This window comes from Ranitomeya imitator, chromosome 1 (genome assembly GCF_032444005.1).
Source record: "Ranitomeya imitator isolate aRanImi1 chromosome 1, aRanImi1.pri, whole genome shotgun sequence".
NCBI classification, from domain to species: Eukaryota; Metazoa; Chordata; class Amphibia; order Anura; family Dendrobatidae; genus Ranitomeya; species Ranitomeya imitator.
Genome location: NC_091282.1, coordinates 258,259,316 through 258,271,690, shown reverse-complemented (window position 1 = coordinate 258,271,690; position 12,375 = coordinate 258,259,316). Strand labels below are relative to the sequence as shown.

General features: G+C 42.9%; 1 protein-coding gene across 24 annotated transcripts in view; it reads left to right on the top strand.

Annotated features, from left to right (window-relative positions):
• NCOR2 (nuclear receptor corepressor 2) overlaps window positions 1-12,375 on the top strand; it is a 574,536-nt gene that overhangs the window by 361,466 nt on the left and 200,695 nt on the right. For all 24 annotated transcript variants that reach the window (XM_069756005.1, XM_069756000.1, XM_069756002.1 and 21 more), the window contains exon 12: window positions 3,617-3,795. In XM_069756005.1, coding sequence (XP_069612106.1) covers window positions 3,617-3,795 — 179 coding nt within the window. The remainder of the gene's footprint in view (window positions 1-3,616; window positions 3,796-12,375) is intronic.

The window sequence follows — 12,375 nt, the reverse complement described above, 5'->3', positions numbered from 1 at the left end:
CTGATATTGTGACGGCAGCCATACTCTGCAGTCACCAACAAAATGGCTGCTCACTGGGTTCCTGAATATCATCCTCTCTAATCCCTTAGCAAACACCCATAAGGAGAGGAGAGGAGACATCACACACGTCAGCAGACTCCACCCATAATTACTGCAGTGCAGTAATGTGAGCTATTTGTACACTAGGTTTTTCTGAAATTTCAGCAGCTGCTCCCCCTAGTGTTGAAAAGTGGAAATTCCAAAACTTTTCAAATTATTTTTCATATTTTACTAAATTATAAACAAATGATAATATTTTTTAAGAAAATGTAATCATTAATTCTTTACATTTTTACAATTTCTGAAAAAAAATATTTTTTGATGGCACCTTCCCTTTAAGTTTTTTGCAGATTTCAAAGGGAACTGATCACTGAGTATATTTGTCTCTGATATGCCGCTTTAATTATCTGGCCAGGGACCATAGATCGAGATGAGACTGGTCCTGTGCCACCCGCTCCTGGCCTGCTCTTCCCGGCGTCGCTCTAGAAGATTGACAAGTATCTCACTATGGAAGACACTTCTCAGTCACCTCTGGCAGCGCTGGGAAATGCTGGCCGGAAACTAACTAATCTAGTCTCCAGAGCGTTTCTGAGGAAAGTATACGTACCTGCAGTTATGCACATAGGCTGCGACTCATGAGCCCACAGTTTGCGTGGCGTTTGAAATGAGCGAACCCGAACTTAAAGGGAACCTGTCACCCCGTTTTTTGAGATTGAGCTATAAATACTGTTAAATAGGGCCTGCGCTGTGTGTTCCTATAGTGTATGTAGTGTACCCCGATTCCCCACCTATGCTGAGAAATAACTTACCAAAGTCGCCGTTTTCACCTGTCAATCAGGCTGGTCAGGTCGGGAGGGCGTGGTGACATCGCTGGTTCTTCCTCAGCTTTACGTTGGTGGTGTAGTAGTGAACAAGCAGCGCGCGATCTGCGCTGTAATCCCTTGCATCGGTGGGGGCGGCCATCTTCCTGGGGCCGCGCGTGCGCAGATCGAGTGCTCTGCTGCACGGGGCTTCAGGAAAATGGCCGCGGGATGCCGCGCGTGCGCATTAGAGATCGCGGCGGCCATTTTCCCAAAGCCGAGATGCAAACTCGGCTTTGGGAAAATGGCCGCCGCGATCTCTAATGCGCACGCGCGGCATCCCGCGGCCATTTTCCTGAAGCCCCGTGCAGCAGAGCACTCGATCTACGCACGCGCGGCCCCAGGAAGATGGCCGCCCCTACCGATGCAAGGGATTACAGCGCAGATCGCGCGCTGCTTGTTCACCACTACACCACTACGCCACCAACGTAAAGCTGAGGAAGAACCAGCGATGTCACCACGCCCTCCCGACCTGACCAGCCTGATTGACAGGCGAAAACGGCGACTTTGGTAAGTTATTTCTCAGCATAGGTGGGGAATCGGGGTACACTACATACACTATAGGAACACACAGCGCAGGCCCTATTTAACAGTATTTATAGCTCAATCTCAAAAAACGGGGTGACAGGTTCCCTTTAAAAGTTCAGGATTCGTACCGGACAGTTATTGTCCAGAACGATTGTGATTTGCTGATGAAAGGATTGATTACTCCAATTATAATGACATTTCCTCTTTGTTACTTATTTATTTTTTATTGCCGGAGAGCTCATTTATGTTTCGTTTCACCAACTAGCATTAGGCTCAGCATGGTGGCTCAGTGGTTAGCACTGTAGGCTTTCCATAGACAGCATTTACAAGGAGTTTGTATGTTCTCCCCATGTTTGGGTGGGTTTCCTCCAGTTTCTCCAGTTTCCGCCCACATCCAAAGATAAAATGATAAAGAATTTACGGTAGATTGTGAACCCAAATGGGAACAGTGCCGATGTCTGTAAAGGGCTGTAGAGTTACACAGCCAGTGACTGATGCTAGCGGTAGGGAGCTCTGCTAACTGCTATTTACCTGTTAAAGCCATTGTGAATCACTGACGGCGGTACTTAAACTGTGCTATCCTACCTGGTGTCTCTTTTGTCCATTCCCATACGTCACCATGGCAGCTCCCTGCTGAACGCCCCTGTGGCTGCCATAATTCGAGTCGCCTCCATTTTTACCGAGTAATTTAAAAAAAATAAATTAAATTTGAATCACATTTGATATATTTTTTTAATGTTCAGAATTTTTTTTAAGCCATAGAGATGGAAAAAAAACTATGCATGCAGGTATTGGCATATTGTACTGACCTGGACAATCCTCTTACCAGGTCATTTTTTGTATCACAAGCCATAAAAACAAAACCCAAAAACTGGCAGAATTAAGATTTTATTTTTCACTATTGCACCTCTGTTGAAATTTTGTTTATAATTTTGCATTACATTTACATGGTAAAACCAACGGTGTCAATCAAAACTACAAGTTCCTTCACAAAAAAAAACAAGCCTTTATACGGCTATGTTGACAGGAAAATAAAAAGTTATGTTTCTTCAAAGAAGAAGAAGAAAAAATGGAAACGCAAGAACAACAAGTGGCCTGATCCTTAAAGTGGTATTCTTGCATGAAAATAAACAAGTTTGCAATTGACTTGCTTTTTTGATTTTCTATCCTTCTCCTGCAATGAGGGCTTCTATCTTACATAATGTACAGCTCTTTTCCATGGAACCTGGCCATCAGAACCTGGGCCAATGTGCTCTGTAGTTACTGTCCAGGAGAGGGGTTAACTTATAATATACCAGCCAACTGATGTGTATACAGCAGCTAGCTGCTCACCTTCCTCCATCTGAGCTCCTGACAGGGCTTTTATCAGTCCTGTGTAATCACAATCCCTCCTCCTCACTCAGGTCTCCATCATCACAGTTCTGGCTGACTAGAGCCCTGTGCTTGTTCAGTTGCCCTATTATCTCTGTATGCAAATTGATAACAGTGCAGACTCAGAACAAACTACTGACAGCTGAAAGTATTACAGTAGAACTTGCACTGAGCTTTATAGTTCTACTAATACTACAGCTCTGCTACTCACCAGAACTGTCAGTCAAGGAGCAGAGCCCACCCTGCCAGGAGCGAGGAAGTGAAGAGGCTGGAGAGTTGTGAGCTGTTGAAGAAACAACTCAAAAATAACCCTTTAAGAGGTTAAATTAAGTTACAGGAAATGTATACATTAGATGTTCAGTTGTGCATTGTCGCCTGTTTTTTTTGTTGTTTTCTGTCAATTTCGATCCCATATACCGTACATGAAATGTACAGTGCAAGAAAGACCAGTGTGGACTGTGATTTGGAAGCAGCCCTCCTCTTCAGTTTCACATGCTTTGTTATTTAGAAGAATTCTCATGTCCACATAGGCAGTCTGGTATCTGTGACTACTCACAGCCTTGTTTCTGATGTAGTGCGAGTCTGTTGACAGCTGGTTACATGACCTCCATTGTAGCCAGACTCCTCATTGGCAACTGCTTTTTGTATCTACCCAACCTCAGACACCTACGCAAGTCACTCAACAAGGACTTGTAAGAAATGCTTGACAACGGTGGCTGACATGGTTTTACTTAGCGGTCATGGATAAGATAACCCCTAGAAAGGCTATTCCTGCCAGTCTTATAATTGTCTTCTTTATAATTGTGACTTTCTTGTAGAACCTGGAGAGGCAGATGCGTCAGCTGGCAGTCATCCCGCCCATGCTGTTTGATGCTGAGCAGCAGCGTATTAAGTTCATCAACATGAATGGCCTGATGGATGACCCCATGAAGGTGTACAAGGAGCGGCAGGTTATGAACATGTGGAGTGAACACGAAAAAGATACCTTCAGGGAGAAGTAAGTTTTTGTACTCCGGCAGATTCATGTTGACTCAAATTGTGCCTTGTTTTTATTTATTCTTCATTCTTTTTGCAGTAAAGGTAAAGTATTTTCATATACCCCGTGAAGGAATTCTGAGATGGTGGAGTCAGTCCTCAGCTTAGGGTCCTATTTAGAAAAGGGAGCATTTCTCATTTAGGAGGACTCCTGTCCATTGTTACACACGTTACATATTTGCGCAATTTCCCCTGTGTGGAGCTCCAGGGATATTGCACGCTAAGGCTACGTTCACATTAGCGTTACGCTAATGTGCGTCGCTGTTGCGTCGGCGACGCAGCGGCGACGCGCCCCTATGTTGGCTATGTTCACATTACCGTTACGCTAATGTGCGTCGCTGTTGCGTCGGCGACGCAGCGGCGGCGACGCGCCCCTATGTTTAACATAGGGGACGCGTGCGTTTTTTTGTTTGCGTTTTTCGACATGTGCGTCGTTTTCGACGCTAGCGTCGGACGCACGAAAATGCAACAAGTTGCATTTTTTGTGCGTCCGATTTTCGTCAAAAAACGACGCACGCGTCGCAAAACGCAGCGTTTTTGCGCGCGTTTTTGGTGCGTCGCGCGTTGCGTCGCCGTTGCGTCGCCGACGCACCGGCGCGCAACGCTAATGTGAACGTAGCCTTATTGGCAGACTTCCCTGCAGATTGCAGCTGATTTCTAGGAGTCCCCACAGAGGGACACTTTATAACCACATTATTTTTAAAGGACTCTAACAGCTGCAAATCTTTACATTTATCATTTAATACGCACATACTGATTTATCAACCCAGGATCCAGCTCAGAATTTTTTGGTACTATGAAGTATTAGTTGGCCGTTCCATTTACCATATACTGTAGTTGTGCTTTCAGAAAAAAATCTGATATATCATAGTAACATAGTAACATAGTTAGTAAGGCTGAAAAAAAGACATTTGTCCATCCAGTTCAGCCTATATTCCATCATAATAAATCCCCAGATCTACGTCCTTCTACAGAACCTAATAATTGTATGATACAATCATAGGCATACTTAAAAATTTTGATTAGTGGGGGTCTGGGTGCAGAGACCCCTTTTGATCTCTAAACGAATCGGCAGAAGCACTTAATACTACTCCCCTCCAGTACTGAAGACTTGCTCATAGACTTTCTTTGGAGACTTCTTTGGTCTCCTAGAAGAGCAGTTCTCGGCACAGAATGTAAGAGTTGGAAGGGTTCTGAAGGGTCATTGTGTCCAACCCCCTGCTCAATGCAGGATTCACCAAGCCATCTCAGACAGATGTCTGTCCAGCCTCTGTTTGAAGACTTCCATTGAAGGAGAACTCACCACCTCTCGTGGCAGCCTGTTCCACTCATTGATCAACCTCACTGTCAAAAAGTTTTTTTTTTCTAATATCTAATCTGTATCTTCTCCCTTTCAGTTTCATTTCATTGCTCCTCGTGTTTCCATGTGCAAATGAGAATAAGGATGATCCCTCTACGTTGTGACATCCCTTGATATATTTGTAGACCGCTATTAAGTCTCCTCTCAGCCTTCTTTTTTGCAATCTAAACATTCACAGATCCTTTAACCGTTCCTCGTAGGACATACGCCATGGGCTCACCATCCTGGTAGCTCTTCAATGAACTTGCTCCAGTTTTTTAACGTCTTTTTTTTTTTTGATGTGGTGTTCAGAACTGGACACAGTATTCCAGATGAGGCTTGACCAAGGAGGAGTAGAGGAGGATAACTACTTCACGTGATCTAGACTTTGTGCTTCTCTTAACACATCCTAGAACTTTGTTTGCCTTTTTTGCTTGTGCATCACACTGTTGACTCATGTGCAGTCTGTTATCTATTAGTATACCCAAGTCTTTTTCACATGTGCTGTTGCTTAGTTCTATTCCTCCCATTCTATAGATGTAATTTTCGTTTTCCTTGCCCAGTTGTAGAATCTTTCATTTCTCCCTGTTAAATACCATTCTGTTAGTCGCTGCTCATTGTTCAAGCTTATCTAGATTCTTCTGTATCCTTTCTCTGTGTTCTCTAGTGTAAAGGTACCTACACACTAAGCGACGCTGCAGCGATACCGACAACGATCCGGATCGCTGCAGCGTCGCTGTTTGGTCGCTGGAGAGCTGTCACACAGACAGCTCTCCAGCGACCAACGATGCCGGTAACCAGGGTAAACATTGGGTTACTAAGCACAGGGCCGCGCTTAGTAACCCGATGTTTACCCTGGTTACCATTGTAAAAGTAAAAAAAACAAACACTACATACTTACCTTCGCTGTCTGTCCCCGGCGCTGTGCTTTCCTGCACTGACTGTGAGCACAGCGGCCGGAAAGCAGAGCGGTGATGTCACCGCTGTCCTTTCCAGCTGGCCGGCGCTCACAGCCAGTGCAGGAAAGCACAGCGCCGGGGACAGACAGCGAAGGTAAGTATGTAGTGTTTTTTTTTTTTAACTTTTACGCTGGTAACCAGGGTAAACATCGGGTTACTAAGCGCGGCCCTGCGCTTAGTAACCCGATGTTTACCCTGGTTACCAGTGAAGACATCGCTGAATCGGTGTCACACACGCCGATTCAGCGATGTCTGCAGGGAGTCCAGCGACGAAATAAAGTTCTGGACTTTCTGCAGCGACCAACGACATCACAGCAGGATCCTGATCGCTGCTGCGTGTCAAACTGAACGATATCGCTAGCCAGGACGCTGCAACGTCACAGATCGCTAGCGATATCGTTCAGTGTGAAGGTACCTTTAGCTATTCTTCCTAGCTTTGCATTGTCTGCAAATTTGATAAGTTTCAGTTCACTTATCTAAATCATTTATTAAAATGTTGAACAACACTGGGGCCAGGACACAGAGAGCCTTGTGGTAGCCCACTTGAAACACTTTTCCAGTTCGATGTGCACTCTTTGAGTACGATCACTGAGCCAGTTATGAATCCACCTAACTGTAGCCTTGTAAATCTCATACTTGGTCATTTTATCAGTAAGGATAGTATGAGATACTTCAGCGAAGCACTTGATAAAGTCGAGATACACTATCCTTTTCTGCTGCTTTATTTTGGCATTTATGGCCTCTTTCCACCTGGACCTTAACAGACTAAAACGTCTGACTTGTGTCTGTGAGTTGCACAATCCTTCCAGGTAAACAGTGTACATGCTAACCCCATCTGTAGGACCTTAAAGGGGTTGCACCATTTGCCTCCTGTAGACGCTGTATTACACTGTTTATTAATTGCTGCACAATGAGATAATGGGGTTGGCCACATTGTAATTATTTTATCAGATGTTTTGAGGACATGATTTTGTGGCACTTACTATTATATAGTTATGACCGGTTCTCCTCCTATTCCTTACTGCAGCTTTCCTTTCAGGCTGTACAACTCTCCTGTCTATAACATGGGGGCTGTTAGAGGAGCATGACCTGTCAGTTAGTCTTATCCAATTGGAAACATTACATTAGAAAGCTGCTTTTCTATTGGAGGAGGCTGATGGACAGGTCTGGTCACAAGCTCCTCCACCAGCGCCCATTTTATGGACTGGAGAGCTGTGCAGTCTGCGAGGAGAGCTGCACTAACAAGAGCAGGAGGAGAACCTGTCATATCTATGTAAGTAAGTGCTAAAAATGATGTCCCCAACACATCTGATAAGATAAAGATAATGTGGCCAACCCCATTAATGCTTTTTGCAATACAGAGACTATAGGAGGAAAACGATGGAAAGGTTTTAATGAAACACAATTACTAAAAAGATTTTGCGCCGGTTGCATGGATTTAAGTAAGGAGAAAATTCCCCAAAGGTTGACAACCCCTTTAAGTAATTGATAGACATACATACCAAATGTCGTATGTCCAGGCCATCGTCTTCATGTCATAATTTTATGCAGTCCGTGTCTGATAAATACTTGTATATCATTTGTATATTCATTAACACAGGTTATCTGAGAAGTTTTCCATGCTGTAATGTGATCAAATACAATTTTCCATTATTAATTTGCTGAGTTGCACTAAATATAAAGTGACGTTATTAATGTACAGAATGAGACAGTCTCTTTGAGCTAGGAGGAGTCGCTGAAACATACAGGTGCAAAAGAAAACCTGATGGAAAGGGAGCCGCCATCTTTGCTCTTCAACCTGTCTGTTGTACTGTTTCACACAGCCAGCAGGGTGGAGTCTAAGGGGATTACAGTCAAGAGGGATCTAGTAGTCGTGATTTGCTGGACCTTTGTTATCCATGAATACATACTCTTGTACAGTGAAAGTATTGGTCATGCGATTACCAATTTGGATGAGGTATGGGGTAAGCTATGGTGGAGAAATGTAAAGGATATACCATGAAAATATATTATTTCAGAGTATTGCTGTAAAGCTACTTTACTGGCATGATAAGTTTGGTTATAGTGACTGACCGGTAATTATTAGCCTAACGGAAAGTCACTTAGGCTACTTTCACACTAGCGTCGGAATCTGCCCGTCGCAATGCGTCGGGCTGAGATTCTGACGCTAGCGTTTGATGCGCCACACAACGGGTGCAGTGGATGCATTTCTCCGGCGCATCCGCTGCCCCATTGTGAGGTGCGGGGAGGTGGGGGCGGAAAAAGCGGTCAGTCGGCAGCAAAAAACGTTACATTTAATGTTTTTTGCTCCCGGCGGTCCGCCACAACACGGCGCAACCGTCGCACGACAGTTGCTACGTGTGGCAATGCGTCGCAATGCGTCGCTAATGTTAATCTATGGGGCAAAAACGCATCCTGCAAACAACTTTGCAGGATGCGTTTTTTGCCATAAACGACGCATTGCGACGTATTGCAAAAAAACGCCAGTGTGAAAGTAGCCTTAGTCAGCATTACTGCACACTTAAAGGGCTTGTCTAAGATTCTGATGTTGATTACCTACAGTGTATCCATAAAGTCATGGTGCACTTTTGACCAGTCACAGGATCTATTTATAGTTTATATTTTGGTGCCCTTTCTCTGGCCCAATCATATCAGACCTGTTCATGAGGAGAGATAACAAGAACCAATCAAACAACACAAACTCATTTAAGCTGTTGCTGAGCCCCCAGTCAGATTAACCCCTGATAAAACTGAACTCTGATTAATACACTGCCCGGTCTGTGACATCATGCAACCACAATCTTATGCCAGCTGTGTGGTTTTCCATGCCAGTCGAGATGTGGACGGTACAGAGGAAAGTTCAGTGTGTTCTGTGGCTCGCTAAATTTGAATCCATGACCAAAGTGCTACGTGAATATTGGCACGTTTATAACGAAGCGCCACTACATAGGAACAACATTACTCGGTGGGATGCAGTTGAAGGAAACCGGCAGTTTGGTGGACAAACCCCGTTCTGGTAGGCCATCAGTCAGTGACAAGTCTGTAGAGGCTATACGGGATAGCTACCTAAAGAGCCCTAAATATTCTGTGTGTGCGTGTGCTCGACAATTACACCTAAACAAGACTACTTAGTCTTTGGGATAGCCCCAAACGATGTGCGTTTGCTATACGACAATGATGCAAGATTGTGAAGATTGTGTTTAGCGATGAGGCGACCTTCCATAAAACAGAGAATCACAGACATTATTCACTCTGTTACACCAGATGTCCTTACCCGTTTGTGACAAGAACTTCAATATCGTTTAGATGTGTGGAGGGCAACAAATGGAGCCCACATCGAACTGCACTGAATAGGTATGAAACTGGGAGAGTTTTTCTTTTATTTGGAGCAGAATTCACATATCTATCATTTATGTTGCTTTCCAGTGACTGGTCAAAAGTGCACCATGACTTTACGGACACACTGTATTTTAAGGTGGATGATCTGTATCATTAAAATACTATCGTTGTATTTGCCTCTCAGGGGTTGTTTAATGGGCGGTTTAGACTGGCAGACCGTATCTTCCATGGTCATAGAATTGATCAGTAATAGATCATTTTGTACACACAGACTGTCACTGTTCTCGGTAGAACATGACCTGGTTACGCAGGATGATGTGCTGCCAAGGAAAAATTATTCATTTTTTTATTATTATTATTTTTTTAAGAATGATTTTTGGTCGTTTGGGTGATTTGAGTAGTGTGAACAGGCTGTCAATCATCAATGAACATTCCTTTCAATTCTCATCCCCGATACTCGTGCTGTATAAATGTACCCTTTTCCATCACGATAAAATTGGTGGCCCACTGATCAGCTCTTTACATCCGACCACTGTTGGAGTTGTGAGCAGAGTTGAACAGCACAGCTCCGATTACTAAGTAGTGGCCTTTGCCAATAGCAGAATGAGCACTTATTAATGTGAATGGACTCCAATGTTGTCTTATGGGGTAGATACCTCCAGTAAGTTGCCGTAAAGAGCCAGCATTCTTTCTTTTATTCAGAGAGCGTTGGATGGCCTATTTGTCACCCAACACCATCTTGGAGATCTCCACAGGGAGAAGTAATTACCCCTTATACCTTAATGGTTGAAGAGAACATGTGGTATGGCAAGATGCTCTTGATGAGTTATGTCTCAACCCTGTCTTAATGAAAACTATGCCAGTTTCATGTTTAAGATGTTGATTCCATTTCTTCTCTACTCTAAAGGAACAAGCATGTCTTCCAAAAAAATACATATTACCTTCTTGCTACGAGTCTACAAAATGTTTTGTAGAGTCCACTGTCTGCCAGCATAGTAGTATTGGACTTCTCACAGGACTTGATGGCATTTTCTGGAACAGAGCGTGGTCTGATGTAATGGAAAGTAATAATGTAGTGTGAATTACAAGTCATCACACACTGCCATCTTTGTTACATTTTTTTTGTTTTTTTGTTTATTGCCTTGTTTTGGATTTCATGTGGGTTTTGGCCGTTGTAATTGAAGAGCTAGGATGGATTGCAATTGATCTCCTTTTCGCAAGGTCTGGCCACATGCAATCAATCTCCTCTTGTTTTAGTAAATCCTTTTTCCTCAAGAGGATTGGCATCACTACAACATTCTCCACAAATTACTTGCTTAGTCAGACACATCAGCACTGAATTGCTGTGAAATGCCAATGAATCATCCACATGATGAAGGCTAAGCAGGGTGCGAATAAACGCACATTCACTCAATATATCAACTATTTTTATTTTTTTCTATTTACCGTGCATATTCACACTTAGAAGGGAATGTTATTGACATCATAGGCACAAACACAAAATTAGCAATTCGATTAAATTGGATCTTTATGACTTCCATAAACCATTACCTCGTATATTGTGATAGCAGAATAGTTACCGTACCAATGGTCAATTAGAAAATGGAACAAAAAAAGTCTGTCATTTCGATTTTTGCGATTGCACGTATTATGTAACCCAAAACATTATATATTTTTTTCCCTGTAGTCATTCTAAGGCTTAAATCACGCATGCTGGTTTTGGGGGAGGGGGTTAATAAAAAAAACGCTGAAACTGCTATAATGGAATGAATATGTACATGTTTGTTTTTTTGTTGTAAATACTTCATTTTTCTTTAACATGTGTGTTTCCAGCCAAAGAGACGCAGACATACGGTGGCATGTAAAAGTTTTGGCACCCCTTGTCAAAATTACTGTTATTGTGAACAGTTAAGCAAGTTGAAGATGATATGATCTCTAAAAGGCCTAAAGTTAAAGATGACACGTTTCCTTTGTATTTTAGACAAAAAAATAATACATTGTCATTTTTGGACATTTAAAAAATTGCAAAAGGCAAAATGAGCTGATGTAATGGTTGAGGCACCCTGCATGGTTAGTGCCTAGTGCACCCCCTTTTGAAAGTATTACAGCTTGTAAACACATTTTGTAGCCAGACAAGAGTCTTTCAATTCTTGTTTGAGGAATTTTCATCCACTCTTCCTTGGAAAATTTTTCCAGTTCTGTGAGATTCCTGGGTCATCTTGCAGGCACTGCTATTTTGAGGTCTAGCCACATATTTTCTATGAGGTTCAGATCGGGGGACTGTGAGGGCCATTGTAAAACCTTTGGGCTTTTGAGGTAGTCTATTGTGGATTTTGACATGTGTTTAGGATCATTTTCCATTTGTAGAAGCCATCCTCGTTTCAATTTCAGCTTTTTTTATTTATTTTACGTACAGATTGCGTTTTATTTGCATCAAGAATTTGTTGAAATTTTATTGAATCCATTCTTCGAGATGAAATTCTGTGCCATTTTTTCTTCACACATACCTTTTGATCATTGTGACCAGAGAGTTCTATTATAAGGTATGTTCACACGTTGCAGATTCTCTGCGGATCCGCAGCGTTTTTTGAGGTGCAGAAACGCTGTACATCCGCAATTGATTTACAGTACAATGTAAATCAATGAGAAAAAAAAATGCTGTGCACACTTTGCGGAAAATCCGCTGCAGAAACGCTGCGGTTTAAGGGTATGTGCACACGTTGCTGATTCTCTGCGGATCCGCAGCGTTTTTTGAGGTGCAGAAACGCTTCAGTTCCGCAATTGATTTACAGTACAATGTAAATCAATGAGAAAAAAAAAATGCTGTGCACACTTTGTGGAAAATCCGCTGCGGAAACGCTGCGGTTTAAAAGAAGTAGCATGTCACTTCTTTTTTTTGAATCTG